This window comes from Saimiri boliviensis, chromosome X (assembly GCF_048565385.1).
Source record: "Saimiri boliviensis isolate mSaiBol1 chromosome X, mSaiBol1.pri, whole genome shotgun sequence".
Taxonomy (NCBI): domain Eukaryota; kingdom Metazoa; phylum Chordata; class Mammalia; order Primates; family Cebidae; genus Saimiri; species Saimiri boliviensis.
The window spans coordinates 13,527,501-13,548,580 of record NC_133470.1 but is presented as its reverse complement, the minus strand read 5'-3'; the positions used below and the strand labels follow the sequence as shown (position 1 = coordinate 13,548,580).

General features: G+C 46.9%; 1 protein-coding gene across 3 annotated transcripts in view; it reads right to left on the bottom strand.

Moving 5' to 3' along the window:
• TXLNG (taxilin gamma) overlaps positions 1 to 17,728 on the bottom strand; it is a 63,668-nt gene extending 45,940 nt beyond the window's left edge. For all 3 annotated transcript variants that reach the window (XM_039475406.2, XM_039475407.2, XM_074391737.1), the window contains exon 1: positions 17,568 to 17,728. In XM_039475406.2, coding sequence (XP_039331340.1) covers positions 17,568 to 17,669 — 102 coding nt within the window. In that variant the 5' untranslated portion in view covers positions 17,670 to 17,728. The remainder of the gene's footprint in view (positions 1 to 17,567) is intronic.
• Between the last annotated feature and the right edge of the window lie 3,352 nt (positions 17,729 to 21,080).

Here is a 21,080-nt window from a genome sequence, read left to right as displayed (position 1 = left end):
TCTCTACAAAAAAATAAAAAAAATTAGCCTTGTGTGGTGGCACATTCCTGTAGTCCCAAGTATTTTGGAGGCTGAGGCAGGAGGCTTGCTTGAGCCTAGGAGTTCAAGGCTGTAGTGAGCTATGATCATGCCACTGCACTCCAGCCTGAGCAACAGAGCAAGACCCCGTCCCTAAAGGAAAAAAAAAATTTTTGCTGTACACCACAGTACGCTGGTGGTCTTCAAAAAAAAGCACAAGTGCAGCTGTTTGAATTATGAACTCAACTTGCTGCTCTTTCCCTGGAACATTTCTTAAAACTACAAACTACGGGGAGGCCGAGGCGGGTGGATCACAAGGTCAAGAGATCGAGACCATCTTGGTCAACATGGTGAAACCCCGTCTCTACTAAAAATACAAAAAAAATAGCTGGGCATGGTGGTGCGTGCCTGTAATCCCAGCTACTCAGGAGGCTGAGGCAGGAGAATTGCCTGAACCCAGGAGGCGGAGGTTGCGGTGAGCCGAGATCGCGCCATTGCACTCCAGCCTGGGTAACAAGAGCGAAACTCCGTCTCAAAAAAAAAAAAAAAAAAACCAAAAAACAAAACTACAAACTACGGTTGTCTGTTCAGACTTGGATATTTGGCAGACATTTTCTCAAAAATATATGAAGAGAGGCCGGGCGCGGTGGCTCAAGCTTGTAATCTCAGCATTTTGGGAGGCCAAGGCAGGTGGATCACGAGGTCAAGAGATCGAGACCATCCTGGTCAACATGGTGAAACCCCATCTCTACTAAAAATACAAAAAAAAAATTAGCTGGGCATGGTGGCGCGTGCCTGTAATCCCAGCTACTTAGGAGGCTGAGGCAGGAGAATTGCCTGAAACAAGAGGCGGAGGTTGCGGTGAGCCGAGATCGCGTCTTTGCACTCCAGCCTGGGTAACAAGAGTGAAACTCCGTCTCAAAAAAAAAAAAAAAAATACGAAGAGAACCTGTCACTTTAAGGCAAGCAAACAACAGTACTTGTTGCCAATAATAAAATTTGAGTTTTCAAGCAAAAAATAGAACTTTTGAAAACTATCTGCCACCATGAGCTAAACAGCTTCACAATTCTTAAAGACTTTTCTGATGAAATCAGTGGTGATTTTGATACAGTATACTAATGTGATTTGATACAGTACACCAAATGTATCAACATTTGGAAGATGAACACATTCTGTTAACCAGTATTTTCCAAATGACTAATGGATGGTATTACAAAATGATGCATGGGGAAAAGAGACCTATTTGACATGCAAGACAGACCAAGAGAATCAAAGGATTTCCACAATTATCCACAAAAACTATTACAATACTCCTCTCTGTTCCAGCTACAGACATGTGTGAGGCCACATTCTCTTCATATACTTAGACTGAAATGCCATGAATGCAGAAGCAGATGTCTATTAAGCCACTCATTAAAGAGATCTGCAAAAACGTAAAAGAATGCTACTCTTCCCACTAACTTTTATTTTGGAAAATCAGCTTGCTTGCTTATTAATTAATTAATTAATTAACTGAGACTGAGTTTCACTCTTGTTGCCCAGGCTGGAATGCAATGGCATGATCTCGGCTCATGGCAACCTCTGCCTCCTGGGTTCAGGCAATTATCCCGCCTTAGTCTCCTGAGTAGCCGGGATTACAGGCATGCACCACCACGCACAGCTAATTTTTTGTATTTTTAGTACAGATGGGGTTTCTCCATGTTGGTCAGGCTGGTCTCGAACTCCTGATCTCAGATGATACACCCAACGCGGCCGCCCAAAGTGCTGGGATTACAGGCGTGAGCCACCGTACCCGGCTATTTTTTTTTTAATGTTACTTATGTTAACATGTGTGATAGGCAGCTTCTGCCATGGCCCCCAATGGTCCCCTCCCCTTGAGTATGGGTTGAACCTAGTGACTGGTTTCTTTTTTTTTTTTTTAACAAGACGGGGTTTCACCATGTTGGTCAGGCTGGTCTTGAACTCCCGACCTAAGGTGATCCGCCCGCCTTGGCCTCCAAAGTGCTTGGATTACAGGCGTGAGCCACTATGCCCGGTCCTAGTGACTGGTTTCTAATGAAGAGAGAATTCATCAAAAGTGAGAAGATGTCATGTCTATGATTACGATACAAAACACTGCAACTTCCTTCTCTTTTGTGCTGGCACTCCCTCTTACTCACCCGGATGAAGCAGCTGCCATCTTGTGAGACGCTTACAGGAAGACCCATGTGGCAAGGAACCAAGGAAGGCCTCCGGCCAACTGCTCATGAGGAACTGAGGCCTCAGTCCAACAGCCCATGAGGAACTGAATCTTGCCAACAGCCAAAAGAGTGAGCTCCAAAGTGGATCCTTCCCAGTCGGGCCTTCAGGTTACTGCAGCCCTTGAGAGATCCTAAAGCAAAGGATCTGGCTAAGCCACACCCAGATTCCTAAACCCCCGAAACTGTACAAACGTTTCAAGTCAGTAAGTTTTGGAGTGATCCATTTCACAGTAATAGATAACTAAAGTACATCTTTTTTTTTTTTTTTTTTTTTTTTTGAGACGGAGTTTCGCTCTTGTTACCCAGGCTGGAGTGCAATGGCACGATCTCGGCTCACCGCAACCTCCGCCTCCTGGGTTCAGACAATTCTCCTGCCTCAGCCTCCTGAGTAGCTCGGATTACAGGCATGTGCCACCATGCCCAGCTACTTTTTTGTATTTTTAGTAGAGACAGGGTTTCACCATATTGACCAGGATGGTCTTGATCTCTTGACCTCGTGATCCACCCGCCTCGGCCTCCCAAAGTGCTGGGATTACAGGCTTGAGCCACCGCGCCCGGCCAGTACATCTTTTTTTTTTGAGATGGAATCTTGCTCTGTCGCCCAGGGTGGAGTGCAATGGTGCAATCTTGGCTCACTGCAACCTCCACCTCTCAAGTTCAAGTGATTCTCCTGCCTCAGCCTCCCAAGTAGCTGGGATTACAGATGCCCACCAGCATGCCCAGCTAATTTTTATATTTTTAATAGAGACAGGCTTTCATCATGTTGGCCAAGGTGGTCTCAAACTCCTGACCTCAGGTGATCCACCCACCTTAGTCTCCCAAAGTGCTGGTATTACAGGCATAAGCCACCACACCCTGCCTCATTACATGTTTTAAGTGAATTAATAATGTTACATTTTTTATTTAATTTCTAATATGGTAAATATTATTAGGTAAAGTCCACATGAACAAAAGCTCCTTAGAACTCTGAATAATGTTTAAGTATACAAAAAGATCCCCAAACCAAAGTTTGAGAACTGCTGTCCTGGTTGTGGTGGGAGCAGGAATAGAGAGTTCTGTCAAACCGTGACCAGAAAGGGGTCCACACCTTGGCAGTAATAAGCAGACAGATCCACCTCTAGGAAATATGCCCTGGGACCAGGGAAGAGAACAGGGAGAAGAGCGCTACTTCCTTCTTATTCAACTATACCTAACAGGTATCTTTCCCTCTTTTTGTTAAGGGACAGGTGTGCCAATCAGTGTAATCCAAATGGGTGGTGAGGGACAACCAGTGTAAACACTTTCCCTTGACCTTCATTGCCCTGGCTCATTCTGAAGCCTCTGTAATAGTATCTGATAGACTATTTCCTCATTTAATTCTCAGAACTATCTTATAGGCAGGTATGATAAACAGCCTCAGTGATAAGGTAATTCAAGTAACCACGTCCTCAACATAGGACAAGGAAAGCAGAGACTGAATTCTTGCCTTTCTCTATAAACAGCATACTCTCTAAAGAACATGTTCCTCCCAGGTTATGTTAAAAATAAACAAGTGGGGGCCGGGCGCGGTGGCTCACGCCTGTAATCCTAGCACCTTGAGAGAGGCCTAGGCAGGAGGATCCCTTGAGCCCAGGAGTTTGAGACCAGGCTGGACAACATGGTAAAACTCTGTCTCTAATAAAAAATAATAAAAAATAAACAAGTGTAGTGATGGTCACACAACTCTAAATACATACTATAAAAAATTGAGGCCGGGCACAGTGGCCCACCCTGTAATCCCAGCACTTTGTGAGGCCGAGGCAGGCAGATCACCTGAAGTCAGGAGTTTGAGACCAGCCTGGTTAACATGGTGAAACTCCATTTCTACTAAAAATATAAAAAATTAGCCAGGCGTGGTGGCATGCACCTGTAATCCTAACTACTCGGGAGGCAGAGGCAGAATTGCTTGAACCCGGGAGGCAGAGGTTACAGTGAGCCAAGATTGCGCCATTGCACTCCAGTTTGGGTAACAAGAGGGAAACTCTGTCTCAAAAACAAATAAATTTAATTATACACTATAAATGGGTAAATTATATGGCATGTGAATTATTTAATAAAACTGTTACCCAAAAAAATTAATAAATAAATGAAGCCAGAGAAATGATAGAGTTCTGAGGAGGGATCATAAATTGGAGGCACAGTAAGTTCTAGGAGTTGTCCTAACTACTACCTGGAGGCAGGCAGCTAAACGATCCAGAGTAACTGTCACAGCATGTAAGAGCACAAAGAACACACGGAACCATTAATAGGGTAAATGACAAGAAAAGAGGGGCAGATTAGTGCTAAACTAAGGGATGAGGGAACCTGATCTCCTCCACTGCTAAAGAAGCCAAGAATGAGCAAAAGGATCCGGGAAAGGTCTACTTTGGACACAGCTTCTTTAGTCTCATAACCTAGCAGTGTAAGTGCTACTACCGTACATTTACTGGTAACCTCTATATATATACGTATTTTTTTTTGAGACAGAATTTCACTCTTGTGGCCCAGGCTGGAGTGTAAGTGGCACAACCTCAGCTCACTGCAACCTCCGCCTCCCAGGTTCAAGCAATTTCCTGCCTTAGCCTCCTGAGTAGCTGGGATTACAGGTGCCTACTACCACACCCAGCTAATTTTTGTACTTTTAGTAGAGACAGGGTTTCAGCATGTTTGCCAGGCTGCTCTTGAACTCCCAGAACTCAGGTGAACTGCTTGCCTCGGCCTCCTAAAGTGCTGGGATTACAGGCGCGAGCCACCGTGCCTGGCCAGTAACATCTATATTAGACTGTGTACATCATTTGCCTTTTATTTATTTATTTCTTTTTAAAGGATGAGGTTTCACTATAGTGGCCAGGCTGGTCTGGTCTTGAGCTCCTGACCTCAGGTGATTCACCCGCGGCCTCCCAAAGTGCTAGGATTACAGGCGTAAGCCACCGCTCCCGGCCATCATTTACCTTTTAATAAGAGAATGGCCCCCATGGAGAGGGAAGTGACTGGGGGAGGCAGTTTCATAACTGGGCAGATCCCCGGTGCCCCCTGCACAGTGTGGCAGACAGGCTCCCAGCTGCCCCAGGGACAGGTGTGTCACCTGAGCAGGTGGCATCTCGGGCATCTGATTGCTCCTTGCTCCTGCTCCGGGCGCGGTGGCTCAAGCCTGTAATCCCAGCATTTTGGGAGGCCGAGGAGGGTGGATCATGAGGTCAAGAGATCGAGACCATCCTGGTCAACATGGTGAAACGCCGTCTCTACTAAAAATACAAAACATTAGCTGGGCATGGTGGCGCGTGCCTGTAATTCCTGCTACTCAGGAGGCTGAGGCAGGAGAATTGCCTGAACCCAGGAAGTGGAGGTTGCAGTGAGCCGAGATCGCGCCATTGCACTCCAGCCTGGGTAACGAGCAAAACTGTCTCAAAAAAAAAAAAAAAAAAAAAAAAAAGAGCTTCTAAGCTACTGGCACACCCAAACTACTGGCATATCTTTCTTGCCAAACCATTCTACCTTAAGAGTAGGGAAAAAAGAAAAATTAAAAAAAAAAAAAGTAGCAAGTAAATATTACCAGGACCGATTATAAGGTGGGAAGTAGGCGATAACAGAAGTCATTCTAGGGACATTTTGGAAATGCAACACAGAATACAAATCAATACCCCATGCAATAAATGGCTTACAAAATTATTTTGGTATCTGTACTCAGACCCAACATTAAAAAAAAAATTATTTTGATAGTATCCGAGGACACCACCAGTTATTTTATCTTTTCCTTCATATAATAAAATGTAAGTATTTAAAAGTACCAACAGAATTTCAAATAGGAGGTAAATTCTATCATAAAAATATACTCCTGCCGCCGGGCGCGGTGGCTCAAGCCTGTAATCCCAGCACTTTGGGAGGCCGAGGCGGGTGGATCACAAGGTCGAGAGATCGAGACCAACCTGGTCAACATGGTGAAACCCCGTCTCTACTAAAAATACAAAAAATTAGCTGGGCATGGTGGCGCGTGCCTGTAATCCCAGCTACTCAGGAGGCTGAGGCAGGAGAATTGCCTGAACCCAGGAGGCGGAGGTTGCGGTGAGCCGAGATCGCGCCATTGCACTCCAGCCTGGGTGACAAGAGCGAAACTCCGTCTCAAAAAAAAAAAAAAAATATACTCCTGCCAGACGCAGTGGCTCATGCCTGTAATCCCAGTACTTTGGGAGACCAAGGCAGGCGGATCACCTGAGGTTGGGAGTTCAAGACCAGCCTGACCAACATGGAGAAACCCCGTCTCTACTAAAATTAAAAAACAGCAAGGCGTGGTGGCACATGCTTGTAATCCCAGCTACTCGGAGGCTGAGGCAGCAGCATTGCTTGAACCTGGAAGACAGGAGGTTACAGTGAGCCAAGACTGTGCCATTGCACTCCAGCCTGGGCAACGAGGGTGATACTCCATCTCAAAAAACATAGATATACTCCCAGGGTCTTAATGGATTTTAAAAGTCACCTTACCACTGGGCACAGTAGCTCACGCCTATAATCCCAGCACTTTGGGAGGCCAAGGCGGGCAGACCACAAGGTCAGGAGTTTAAGATCAGCCTGACCAACATGGTGAAACCTGTCTCTACTAAAAATATAAAAATTAGCCAGGTGTGGTGGCGCATGCCTGTAATACCAGCTACTTGGGAGGCTGAGGCAGGAGAATCACTTGAACCTGGGAGGTGGAGGTTACGGTGAGCCAAGACTGCACCACTGCATTCCAGCCTCGGCAACAAGAGCAAAACTCCGTCTAAAAAAAAAAAAATTAATTAATTTTTTTAAAAAGTCACGTATTTCTTTTTCTTTTCTTTTTCTTTTTTTTTTTTTTTTTGAGACGGAGTTTCGCTCTTTTCACCCAGGCTGGAGTGCAATGGCGCGATCTCGGCTCACCGCAACCTCTGCCTCCTGGGTTCAGGCAATTCTCCTGCCTCAGCCTCCTGAGTAGCTGGGATTGCAGGCACGCACCACCATGCCCAGCTAATTTTTTGTATTTTTAGTAGAGATGGGGTTTCACCATGTTGACCAGGATGGTCTCGATCTCTTGACCTCGTGATCCACCCGCCTCGGCCTCCCAAAGTGCTGGCATTACAGGCTTGAGCCACCGCGCCCGGCCTAAAAGTCACCTATTTCTAACCGCTTCTAGAAATGTCACATCTCAATGTCGATGAATATTATATTGAATTTGTATACTATTTTATACTTTTTTTTTTGACATGGAGTCTCTCCCTTTGTCACCTAGGCTAGAGCGCAGTGGCGTGATCTTGGCTCACTACGACCTCCACCTCCCAGGTTCAAGTGATTCTCCTAAGTCAGCCTCCCAAGTAGCTGGGATTACAGGCATGTGCCACCACAGCCAGCTAATTTTTGTATTTTTAGTAGAGACGGGTTTTCACCATGTTGACCAGGCTGGTCTTAAACTCCTGACCTCAGGTGATCCACCTGCCTTAGCCTCCCAAAGTGCTGGGATTACAGGTGTGAGCCACAGTGCCCAGCCTATACTTTTTATTTTTTTTATTTATTTTTTATTTTTTTTTTTTTGAGACAGAGTTTCACTCTTGTTGCCCAGTCTGGAGTGCAATGGCACGATCTCGGCTCACCACAACCTCTGCCTCCTGGGTTCAGGCAATTCTCCTGCCTCAGCCTTCTGAGTAGCTGGGATTACAGGCACACGCCACCATGCCCAACTAATTTTTTTTTAGTATTTTTAGTAGAGACGGGGTTTCACCATGTTGACCAGGATGGTCTTGATCTCTTGACCTCGTGATCCACCCGCCTCAGCCTCCCAAAGTGCTGGGATTACAGGCTTGAGCCACCGCACCCGGCTACTTTTTATTTTTATTATTTATTTCTTAGAAACAAAGTCTCACTCTGTTGCCCAGGCTAGAGTACAGTGGCCCAATCATGGCTCACTGCAGCCTTGACCTCCCAGGCTCAACTGATCCTTCCACCTCAGCCTCCCAAGTAGCTGAAACTACAGGCATATACCAATGTGCCTGGCTAAGATTTTAATTCTTCATAGAGACAGGGGTCTCCTTGTGTTGCCCAAGCTGGTCTCAAAATCTTGGCGATAAGCAGTCCTCCCGTCTCGGCCTCCCCAAGCACTGGGATTTCAAGCATGAGCCACCATGCCTGGCCCATACTTTATAAATGCTGACACATCCATTATATTAACTATAAGTTATTCATGGTCACATTAGAACCAAACAAAAGGAATTAGGGGGAAGGCAGCAGGAAGAGGAAGCAAACAGATTTTTTGAAGTTTTTTTTTTTTTTTGAGACGGAGTTTCGCTCTTGTTACCCAGGCTGGAGTGCAATGGCGCGATCTCGGCTCACCGCAACCTCCGCCTCCTGGGTTCAGGCAATTCTCCTGCCTCAGCCTCCTGAGTAGCTGGGATTACAGGCACGTGCCACCATGCCCAGCTAATTTTTTGTATTTTGAGTAGAGACGGGGTTTCACCATGTTGACCAGGATGGTCTCGATCTCTTGACCTCGTGATCCACCGGCCTCAGCCTCCCAAAGTGCTGGGATTACAGGCTTGAGCCACCGCGCCCGGCTTTTTTGAAGTATTAAACTTAACGAGGTAAGCAAAAACTGCCTGTGCATTAGAAGACATTTGTCATACTATCAGTTACACAACTATACATTAACTCTAGCAAACTTCACCAACTGTGAGCTCTATTATTCATACAAGTTTGTTTCCGACTGAGACTTAGATGCCTTATCTAAATACCTGGGGATACCACCTACCTTGCAGAGTTAAGGAGATATTACAATGCATTTATATCTTAAGTGACTAACAGTGCATGAAACACAAATGAAATTTGAGGTCTCAAAATATCTTTCCTTTGAAATGTAACTCTGAGAAGTGTAAAACTGTCACAGCATATCTATTTAACAGAAGCCCATTATAGTGAATCTTGTGAAGAATTCCACAAAAGCACTACTTTATGTCATTTGTATTTGATATATACCTTCCTAAATAAAACTTCTCTAGCCAAGACCAATATAAATAACACACAAAATAACATATAAACCAGGTTCCAGGCCGGGCGCAGTGGCTCATGCCTGATATCCCAGCACTTTGGGAGGCAAAGGCAGGTGGATCACTTGAGGTCAGGAGTTCGAGACCCGCCTGGCCAAGATGGTGAAACCCCGTCTCTGCTAAAAATATAAACATTAGCAGGGCATGGTGGCACATGCCTATAATCCCAGCTACTGGGGAGGCTGAAGCAGGAGGATCACTTGAACCTGGGAAGTAGAGGTTGCAGTGAGCTGAGATTGCGCCATTGCACTCCGGCCTGGGTGATAGAACAAGACTCCATCTCAAAAAAACAAATAAATAAGGCCGGGCACGGTGGCTCACACCTATAATCCTAGCACTTTGGGAGGCTGAGGCGGGTGGATCATGAGGTCAAGAAATCGAGACCATCCTGGTCAAAACGGTGAAACCCTGTCTCAACTAAAAATACAAAAAAAATTAGCTGGGCATGGTGGCACGCGCCTGTAGTCCCAGCTACTCAGGAGGCTGAGACAGAATTGCTTGAACCCAGGAGGCGGAGGTTGCGGTGAGCCGAGATCGCCCCATTGCACTCCAGCCTGGGTAACAAGAGTGAAACTCCGTCTCAAAAAACAAAAAAAACAAACAAAAAAAACAAATAAATAAAACACGTTCCAGTAATATAACAAATAAATATGGTATAATATGATATGAAAATGTTGTATGAATAGAAGAATATGCTGGTGTATTCTCATTATTGCTTGTCCTATTTGATTCCAGTTAAAAAAAAAAAAAAGAAGGCCGGGCGCGGTGGCTCACGCCTGTAATCCCAGCACTTTGGGAGGCCCAGGCGGGTGGATCACGAGGTCAAGAGATCGAGACCATCCTGGTCAACATGGTGAAACCCCGTCTCTACTAAAAATACAAAAAAAGTAGCTGGGCATGGTGGCATATGCCTGTAATCCAAGCTACTCAGGAGGCTGAGGCAGGAGAATTGCCTGAACCCAGGAGGCGGAGGTTGCGGTGAGCCGAGATCGCGCCATTGCACACCAGCCTGGGTAACAAGAGCGAAACTCTGTCTCAAAAAAAAAAAGAAATTTACCAAAGCTTGGTGATACAATTAGAAAACAATGCTGTAAGCAGATCACTTTATTTCTCATTACTCAATCTCTGTGCCAGAAGAGTGGAAGTTCATCAAGTTGGCAAATGGGGAGAAAAACAAGATTAATGAAATGGCTTCTTCCTGCCCCCATACTCTTGCCCAATCCCGACCTGATTTCTCCTCATTATGTCTATCATGGAGAGATTCTGGGAAGAAGAGAGAATACGAAGGTTGGAAGATGGATTTAAAAGATTAGCACCCTAAATGCAAGAGAAATGAATCTCTTCCATATGTCCTCCCCCCAAACCATGTAAAATTCTAAATGCATCCCATCAAGTCCTTCTTCACAGTAATCCCCTATGGTAGGTATGAGCATTATCCCCTCCTTACAGATGATGCAACTGAAGCTTAGAAAGATTGAGAAACTTGCCCAAGGTTGCACAGCTATGGGTGGCAGAAAGCCAGGAGTCCTGACTCTAAAATCCCCAGTATTTACTGAGTACACTACTTATTACTGTAGTATAGATGAAAGACTACTGGGTTCCAGACTCAGCTTCACCCCTTAGGCAAATGACTTAACCCTGCTGAGCAGCTTGACACAAGAAAATGAGGGCAATGACAAGCTGCCCAGCCTTCTCCACAGCATGTGACTGATGCTGAAAGAGTTAATATATGTGCCAATGTGCCATAAAAACTACAGGGCATTACGGAAATGCAAGATTTTGTTAATTTGGGCCTCGATACTTTGTATTATCCTTCCACATGGTTTATGGACCTAAAAATTAGTTGAATAGTAGTTAAACAATTTTTAACATTCCCAAGCAAAAATCTAGTAAAGAAAAAATGTATCAACCTTAGACAACTGGGAAAGTCAAAACTATCAAGACAATAAAAAGATCAGGCGGTGTGTGGTGGCTCATGCCTATAATCCCAGCACTTTGGGAAGCCAAAGTGGAAAAATCACCTGAGCCGAGGAGTTGAAGACCAGCTTGGGCAACACAGCAGGACCTCCATCTCGATAAAAATTTTTGAAAAATAAGGCCGGGCGTGGCAGCTCATGCCTGTAATCTCAGCATTTTGGGAGGCCAAGGTGGGGAGATCACCTGAGGTCAGGAGTTTGAGACCATCCTGGCCAACATGGCAAAAAAACCATTTCTATTAAATATGGAAAAAAATGGGCCAGGCGCAGTGGCTCACGCCTATAATCCCAGCACTTTGGGAGGCTGAGACAGGTGGATCACGAGGTCAAGAGATCGAGACCATCCTGGTCAACATGGTAAAACCCCGTCTCTACTAAAAATACAAAAATTAGCTGGGCATGGTGGCGCACGCCTGTAGTCCCAGCTACTCAGGAGGCTGAGGCAGGAGAATTGCTTGAACCCAGGAGACAGAGGTTAGGTTGCGGTGAGCCGAGATCGCACCATTGCACTCCAGCCTGGGTAACAAGAGCAAAACTCCGTCTCAAAAAAAAAAGAAAAAAAATTAGCAAAGCATGGTGGTGGGTGCCTGTAATCCCAGCTACTTTTGAGGCTGAGACAGGAGAATCACTTGAACCCAGAAAGCAGAGGTTGCAGTGAACCAAGATCGTGCCACTGCACTCCAGCCTGGCTGACAGAGTGAGACTCTGTCTCAAAAAAATGAATAAACAAAATAAAATAAAATAAGGCCAGGAGTGGTGGCTCATACCTATAATCCCAGCACTTTGGCAGGCTGAGGTGGGCGAATCACAAGATCAGGAGATCGAGACCATCCTGGCTAACATGGTGAAACCCCATCTTTAAAAGAAAAAAATTAAATAAAATAAATAAATAAATAAAATAGGCCGGGCGCGGTGGCTCAAGCCTGTAATCCCAGCACTTTGGGAGGCCGAGGCGGGTGGATCACGAGGTCAAGAGATCGAGACCATCCCGGTCAACATAGTGAAACCGTCTCTACTAAAAATACAAAAAATTAGCTGGGCATGGTGGCACGTGCCTATAATCCCAGCTACTCAGGAGGCTGAGGCAGGAGAATTGCCTGAACCCAGGAGGCGGAGGTTGCGGTGAGCCGAGATCGCGCCATTGCACTCCAGCCTGGGTAACAAGAGTGAAACTCTGTCTCAAAAATAAATAAATAAATAAATAAATAAATAAATAAAATAAAATCAAAATAAGACCAGTAGTTGCCAGTAGTCTAGGGAAAGGGAGACAGGGATGAACAGTAGAGCACAACACACTTATAGGACTGTGAAACTCTTCTGTGATACTATAATCATGGATCCATGTCAGTACACATCTGTCAAAACACATAGAATATATAGCACCAGATAAAACCCTAAACTATGGACTTAGTAATAATGTACCAATATTGGCTCATGAATTTTAACAAAAGTATCATACTAATGCAAGATGTAAATAATAGCGGGATAAGGGTATATGTGAAGGGGTATACGGAATCTCTGTACTTTCTTCTGCTCGATTTTTCTGTAAACCTAAAAACCATTGCCAAAAAAAGTCTATCAATTTTTTTTTTTTTTTTTTTTTTGAGAAGGAGTTTCGCTCTTGTTACCCAGGCTGGAGTGCAATGGCGCGATCTCGACTCACCGCAACCTCCGCCTCCTGGGCTCAGGCAATTCTCCTGCCTCAACCTCCTGAGTAGCTGGGATTACAGGCACGTGCCACCATGCCCAGCTAATTTTTTGTATTTTTGGTACAGACGGGGTTTCACCATGTTGACCAGGATGGTCTCGATCTCTTGACCTCGTGATCCACCCGCCTCGGCCTCCCAAAGTGCTGGGATTACAGGCTTGAGCCACCGCGCTCGGCAAGTCTATTAATTTTCTGAAAATCAACCATACAAAGCAAATTCTACATAGGGATTCATGGGAAGTAAAATGAATGAGGCTGATGTTCTAAAAAGTGCTTGACATACTAGATATAGTGTACTCATCTTTTTAGACCAATGCTGTTCTATAAAAAAAATTTTTTTTTTTTTTGAGATGGAGTTTCGCTGTTGTTACCCAGGCTGGAGTGCAATGGCGCGATCTCGGCTCACTGCAACCTCCGCCTCCTGGGTTAAAGCAATTCTCCTGCCTTAGCCTCCCGAGTAGCTGGGACTACAGGCATGCACCACCACGCCGGGCTAATTTTTGTATTTTTAGTACAGACGGGGTTTCACCTTGTTCACCAGGATGGTCTCGATCTCTTGACCTCGTGATCCACCCACCTCAGCCTCCCAAAGTGCTGGGATTACAGGCGTGAGCCACCGCACCCGGCCTGTTCTATAAAATTTTTATGCAACGATGGAAATATTCTAGGTCTGCTCTAATACAGTAGCCACTAGCCACAATGGCTACTGAACACCTGAAACTTGGCGAGTGTGCCTGAGGAAAAGAATTTTTTTTTTTTTTTTTTTTTTGAAACAGAGTTTCGCTCGTTACCCAGGCTGGAGTGCAATGGCGCGATCTCGGCTCACCACAACCTCCGCCTCCTGGGTTCAGGCAATTCTCCTGCCTCAGCCTCCTGAGTAGCTTGGATTACAGGCATATGCCACCATGCCCAGCTACTTTTTTTGTATTTTTAGTAGAGACGGGGTTTCACCATGTTGACCAGGATGGTCTCGATCTCTTGACCTTGTGATCCACCCGCCTCGGCCTCCCAAAGTGCTGGGATTACAGGCTTGAGCCACCGCGCCTGGCCTAAGAATTTTTAATTTTAACTTCAGTTAACAAATTTAGCTACATGTCACTAGTAGCTACTGTTTCAGTAGAGTTTTAGACAATTCCTCAAGAGACCCCTAGTAATGTACTGTGAGGTTACCTTTAGAAGCAAAAGGTTATCTCAAGAGACCATTCAAATGGATGTAGTTGTGAAACAATGCCACAATTAACTGAGCAGGTCACACATGAGTGACTAGGCAGATGGTTAAAGCAACCAGGAACCAAAAAAGCCCATCTCCAGTTGTTCCTCACTTCAGGTCCCATAATGTAACTAAATAATGACAAAACAGTCACTTTTAATTCTTTCAGTATTTTCAAAAAACTCAATTCATTAAACATCATTTCTGCTTCCTGAAAAAAAGGGTAAAGGTTAAGTTAGAATTAAGGAATATTTCTTCAAGTCAGTGACCTGAAGGAAATTTTAAAAAGTAAGGAACATAGGGAAATAACGTCAAAGTGATTTTTAAAAAATTTTTTGAGGCCGGGCACGGTGGCTCAAGCCTGTAATCCCAGCACTTTGGGAGGCCGAGGCGGGTGGATCACGAGGTCAAGAGATCGAGACCATCCTGGTCAACATGGTGAAACCCCGTCTCTACTAAAAATACAAAAAATTAGCTGGGCATGGTGGCACGTGCCTGTAATTCCAGCTACTCAGGAGGCTGAGGCAGGAGAATCGCCTGAACCCAGGAGGCAGAGGTTGCGGTGAGCCGAGATCACGCCATTGCACTCCAGCCTGGGTAACAAGAGCGAAACTCCGTCTCAAAAAAAAAAAAAAAAAAAAAAAAAAAAGAGATCAAGACCATCCTGGCCAACATGGTGAAACCCCGTCTCTACTAAGAAATACAAAAATTAGGGCCGGGCGCGGTGCCTCACGCCTATAATCCCAGCACTTTGGGAGGCCGAGGCGGGTGGATCACGAGGTCAAGAGATCGAGACCATCCTGGTCAACATGGTAAAACCCCGTCTCTACTAAAAATACAAAACATTAGCTGGGCATGGTGGCGCACGCCTGTAGTCCCAGCTACTAGGGAGGCTGAGGCAGGAGAATTGCTTGAACCCAGGAGGCGGGGGTTGCGGTGAGCCGAGATCATGCCACTGCACTCCAGCGTGGGTAACAAGAGCGAAACTTCGTCTCAAAAAAAAAAAAAAGAAGGCCGGGCGCGGTGGCTCAAGCCTGTAATCCCAGCACTTTGGGAGGCCGAGGCGGGTGGATCACGAGGTCGAGAGATCGAGACCATCCTGGTCAACACGGTGAAACCCCGTCTCTACTAAAAATACAAAACACTAGCTGGGCGTGGTGGCGCGTGCCTGTAATCCCAGCTACTCAGGAGGCTGAGGCAGGAGAATTGCCTGAGCCCAGGAGGCGGAGGTTGCGGTGAGCCGAGATCGCGCCATTGCACTCCAGCCTGGGTAACAAGAGCGAAACTCCGTCTCAAAAAAAAAAAAAAAAAAGAAATACAAAAATTAGCTGGGTGTGGTGGGGCACGCCTGTAATCCCAGCTACTCTGGAGACTGAGGCAGGAGAATTGCTTGAACCCGGGAGGCGGAGATTGCAGTGAGCCGAGATTGCGCCACTGCACTCCAGCCTGGCGCCTGGAGACAGAGCAAAACTGTCTCAAAAACAAACAAACAAAAAAAAAAAATTAAAAGGGAAAAGATGCCCAGAAGAGCACAAGCAAAGAAGAATGGAGCATGAGGTATGTAAACAAAAATAAATAGACACACACATGACTATTCGTATCCAGCAGTTAACCAGAGCTCTGCACTGGAACGGTCATTACCTCCTATCTTGGTCATTTAAAATGCTAGTTGATTAAACCTTAGTTCCTAATTCAACTACTTTTTGTCCTTATCCCAGCGTCATAAAAGAGAACTTATATCCTCAATTGCAGTGGCTTTTTATCGCCGTCCTCCTCCCCTGGGGAATCTATGAAATCAAACACTGAGATTGGCACCCCACACTCAGGGAATACGTAAAGTGTCCCAAGTGACGGTTTTGAATCCCTTACAGTACGTTGGTCTACAGCTTCTTTTTCTGTCCTGCAAGCACTGGATCTTTCTTTTAAAACACAAAGAGAGGGAGAGAGAAAAGAGAGGTAATTGAGAAGTAGTGACACTCTCATGCAGAAACATGAAAATATCTGACCGTAGAAACAGGCTCCCAAAAGCTAATTCTTAACACTCTGCTCAGATGTAAACTGGACCTTTGTTCTCCCTTTTGAAGTTTATGAACTGCATTAGAAAAATATTTCGTAATTTCATATAGGAGTTATTTTTAAAAGTGTTCAAATACATAATTAAGTAATATTAAATAGCCCTCGGTGATCAAGCAAGACATCCAACAAGTTGAACGTTTCAGTATGTTCACCTGCAAGGAAAAAGAAAAAAAGAGATGGGGTTCCCACCTTCCCAGCCTCAGTCCCCGCAGTTATCCATTCCAGGGCCCTGTACCCCATTCATTGTGCAGTCTTTTTCAAACTCCACCCACTGAGCTCCAGAACAAGTGGAATTCTCCCATTCTGAAAGAGGTCTTAATTTTCCTATACCTAGGGAGGGGCTGAAAACTCCCTGACATGAGTCAAGTAAGGCAAGGGTAAAAGTCCGGCCTGTTTCCCAGATTAAGAAAGACCCAAGGCCAGGGTCGGGAAGGCGTTCAAGTTTCCGCTCATCAAATTAAAAAAACTAATAATAAATGAAAGAAAGAGAAAAAGAAGGTGAGGGTGGTAAATAGGGCTGGGATACCGATATCCCAACTCTGCAGGACCGAGGTCCTCCAACATCGCCTCCCCATCCATCCCCAGCCCCACGTGCAGCCAAGCCCTCGGAGCCCCGGAGTCTAGGTCCCGGGGACCGAGCACCCCGCTCGCACCGGCCCTGCGACGCTCACCCGCTCGTCTGCCCGCCCGCGCAGTGGCGGGGAGTGCAGGGGGGCGGGGGAAGGGGGGCCAAGCACACCCCGGCTCCCGCGCGGTTATCTTACTGCGCAACAGCCTAGCAGGAGCGGCCCGGGGGCACCCTGCAGCGCGCCCTGAGCACCTGCCGGACGCAAGGAGGGCTAGCCCAGGACCCCAGCGAGCCCCGGGACAGCGGCGCTCAGCGCTGGGAGCACGTTGACGGCAGGGGCTGGGAGATGCAACGCCTGGCGCCGGGATCCCCGTGGTGCTGGCCGCACGTGGCTGTCACACCTGGCGCACCCCCGCGTCGCACCTCTTCCCCCTTAGAACCCGGTGCGCCCCCTGCCCGCCCTCCCTCCCGGCATCCCAGCAGCGCGCAGCCAAACCCCCAATCGTTGTCCCTTCCCACCCCATCTATCGCGGTCCCACCCCATCTATCGCGGTCCCACCCCCCCCACCTGCTCCCACTGTCGTCACCCCCGGGAAGGAAGAGGACCGGATATTCGTCCCGTGGCTAAAGGTAACCAGGGAGAGAGAAGAGGTGGACCCCGAAAAAGGGAGTCCGAGCATCAGTGAGCTGAGATCGCAACAACGAGGGTGTCCCCCTGACTGACCTTCTGCCGCGGGCTGCGTCGCCGTCCGCCCCGTCCGACCTCAATCGCCTCTTCGGCGCCGCCGCCTCTTCCCCGCGCTGCCTCCTCTACTCGCGTCGCCATGAGGTGACGGCAGCAGCCAAACAAGCGGCCCGACAAGGGGCACGGAACCTCTCCGGGCCTTTCGCCCCGCCCCCGAACCCCCATGGCCAATCGCCGCATGCGAGTCTTCACACGTGACCGGAGGAGGTTGGCCCCCGAGGGGACGGAGCGAGATGGGGGTGGGGAGCATTGAACATTGGGCTGGGCTTCTGCAAGACCGAAGGGCAGATAGAGGCCATGTGAGTCTGCGCGGATAGGGAATGGGATTCAGGAGTGGACTACAAGTCCCAGCAGGCTGTGCGGCCACGGCTCTCGGGCTTGGATCCGGATTGGAATAGAAGGCGGCGTTCAGAGAAAGGGAGAGTGCTGCACCCACTGGGGCTTGCGGTTTCTGGGGGCGTTGTCTCGCTGTAGGAAGGTACTTGTTATGATCCTTCGGGGAAAGTTTAGAAATATCCCCGTGTTTGAGAACGAGCACGATCCGGGACACATTCTTGTGTTTTTGTTTTTGTTACAGTTCTTAGGAATTGGGCGCGAATGATTTGGGGATAAGGGAAAATACTTCTCGACTTTCCAGACGGAAGGCGGATTGGCTCTTAGAATTTGAGGTTTCGTACTCGGGCACCTGCCCCGAGTCCTGCCCCTCCACCAGAGTTGCCAACAAGGTTTACTTGGCCCGAGCTCCAGCGGGATAGGTGCCGCTCTTCACCTTGGTCGAACCCCCTCCCACCCCCCGCTTCTGCACACTTACTTGCACTTCATTCATGTTGAATGTATCCTGCTTTCTCCCACCCCATTTAGTCGTTTCATTACATAAATGCTTCAACAAACTCTGTTTGCTGAGTCGAATTTTTTTTTCTTGATATGATATTGGGAGAGAGAGGGGAGTTTTCCTTAGGAATATTCCCTATTTCCATCTGAGGGAACCAGATCTCCAATGAGTGAGCTTCTGAAAGGCACAGACCATCATGAAATCCTGATATATTGTCATAAATAATTTATTATGAAAATCTGTACAAGTCATATCATTTGTATTAGATTTGAATACAAAACAGTGGTAGCAGGCGCCAAAAATTTAATAACATACCTGAGGGTAAATTTCAATATTGGGGAAATTCTATCCATTACTTTTATTTTTTTATTATTTTTATTTTTATGTATTATATTTTTTTTTTTTTTTTTTGAGACAGAGTTTCGCTCTTGTTACCCAGGCTGGAGTGCAATGGCGCGATCTCGACTCACCGCAACCTCCGCCTCCTGGGTTCAGGCAATTCTCCTGCCTCAGCCTCCTGAGTAGCTGGGATTACAGGCACGTGCCACCATGCTCAGCTAATTTTTTGGGTTTTTTTTGTTGTTGTTGTTGGTTTTTTTTTTTTTTTTGAGACGGAGTTTCGCTCTTGTTACCCAGGCTGGAGTGCAATGGCGCAATCTTGGCTCACCGCAACCTCCGCCTCCTGGGTTCAGGCGATTCTCCTGCCTCAGCCTCCTGAGTAGCTGGGATTACAGGCACACACCACCATGCCCAGCTAATTTTTTTTTATTTATTTTTTTTTTAATTTATTTATTTTTTTTTTTTGAGACGGAGTTTCACTCTTGTTACCCAGGCTGGAGTGCAATGGCGCGATCTCGGCTCACCGCAACCTCCGCCTCCTGGGTTCAGGCAATTCTCCTGCCTCAGCCTCCTGAGTAGCTGGGATTATAGGCACGCGCCACCATGCCCAGCTAATTTTTTGTATTTTTAGTAGAGACGGGGTTTCACCATGTTGACCAGGTTGGTCTCGATCTCTCGACCTTGTGATCCACCCGCCTCGGCCTCCCAAAGTGCTGGGATTACAGGCTTGAGCCACCGCGCCCGGCTGATTTTTTGTATTTTTAGTAGAGATGGGGTTTCACCACGCTGACCAGGATGGTCTCAATCTTTTGACCTCGTGATCCACCCGCCTCGGCCTCCCAAAGTGCTGGGATTACAGGCTTGAGCCACCGCACCCGGCCTACTTTTAAATATTTCTGTAAGTAGCCGGGCGCGGTGGCTCACACTTGTAATCCTAGCACTTTGGGAGGTCGAGGGGCAGATCACGAGGTCAGGAGATAAAGACCATTCTGGTCAACATGGCGAAACCTGGTCTCTACTAAAATACAAAAATTAGCCAGGCGTGGTGGCGGGCACCTGTAGCCCCAGCTACTCGGGAGGCTGAGGCAGGGGAATCGCTTGAACCCGGGCAGTGGAGGCTGCAGTGAGCTGAGATCGCGCCACTGCATCCAGCCTGGGCAACACAGCAAAACTCCGTCTCAAAAAAAAAAAATTCTGTAAGTTTGAAAAAAGTATCTTTATTTTGTTTCCGGGACAGAACATCACAGTCTAGCTTTGCGATTTCAACACCAAAGCATAGTTTGAGATGTAGGTGACAACTGATAATAAGCCGATAACTAGACTATAAAACTGATGACATCAGCCACCATATCTCATATTCTTTTTTTTTCTTTTTTTTTTTTTTTTTTTGAGACGGAGTTTCGCTCTTGTTATCCAGGCTGGAGTGCAATGGCGCGATCTCGGCTCACCGCAACCTCTGCCTCCTGGGTTCAGGCAATTCTCCTGTCTCAGCCTCCTGAGTAGCTGGGATTACAGGCACGCGCCACCATGCCCAGCTAATTTTTTGTATTTTTAGTAGAGACGGGGTTTCACCATGTTGACCAGGATGGTCTCGATCTCTCGACCTCGTGATCCACCCGCCTCGGCCTCCCAAAGTGCTGGGATTACAGGCTTGAGCCACCGCGCCCGGCCATATCTCATATTCTTAAAGGCAAGTCCCAACAAGATGCAGAATAAATCTATCAGTAATGCAGTTCTCCAGGGAATTGAGTGGCAAATGCACTGTAGTTAAATTCTGGTACAACAGAATCCCACAAAGCCACTGAAACTGATAAGCATTTAAAAAAATTGATATAGAAAAAATATTCCATTTATGTAGAATTGCCTGAGTATGTTTATAAAGAGGTGTTTAGAAGGCACTTAAGGGCTCTGGGCAGTGGCTCATGCCTGTAATCCCAATTTGGGAGGTGGAGGTGGGAGGATCACTTGAGTCCGGGAGTCTGAGACCAGCCTGGACAACGTATTGAGTCCCCATCTCTACAGAAAATAGGAAAGCTAGCCAGCCCTCTTGGCATGTGCTTGTAGTCACCGCTACTGGGGAGGCTGAGGTGGGAGGAAACTCTTGAGCCCAGGAGATCAAGATTACAGCAAGTTATGATTGTGCCACTGCACTCCAGCCTGAGCCACAGAGTGAGATCCTATGTGAGGAAAAAAAGGGGGGGAAGGGGCGGCTAGGCGCGTGGCTCAGACGCCTGTAATCCCAGCACTTTGGGAGGCAGAGGTGGGCAGATTGCCTGAGGTCAAGAGTTCGAGACCAGCCTGGCCAACATGGAGAAAACCCA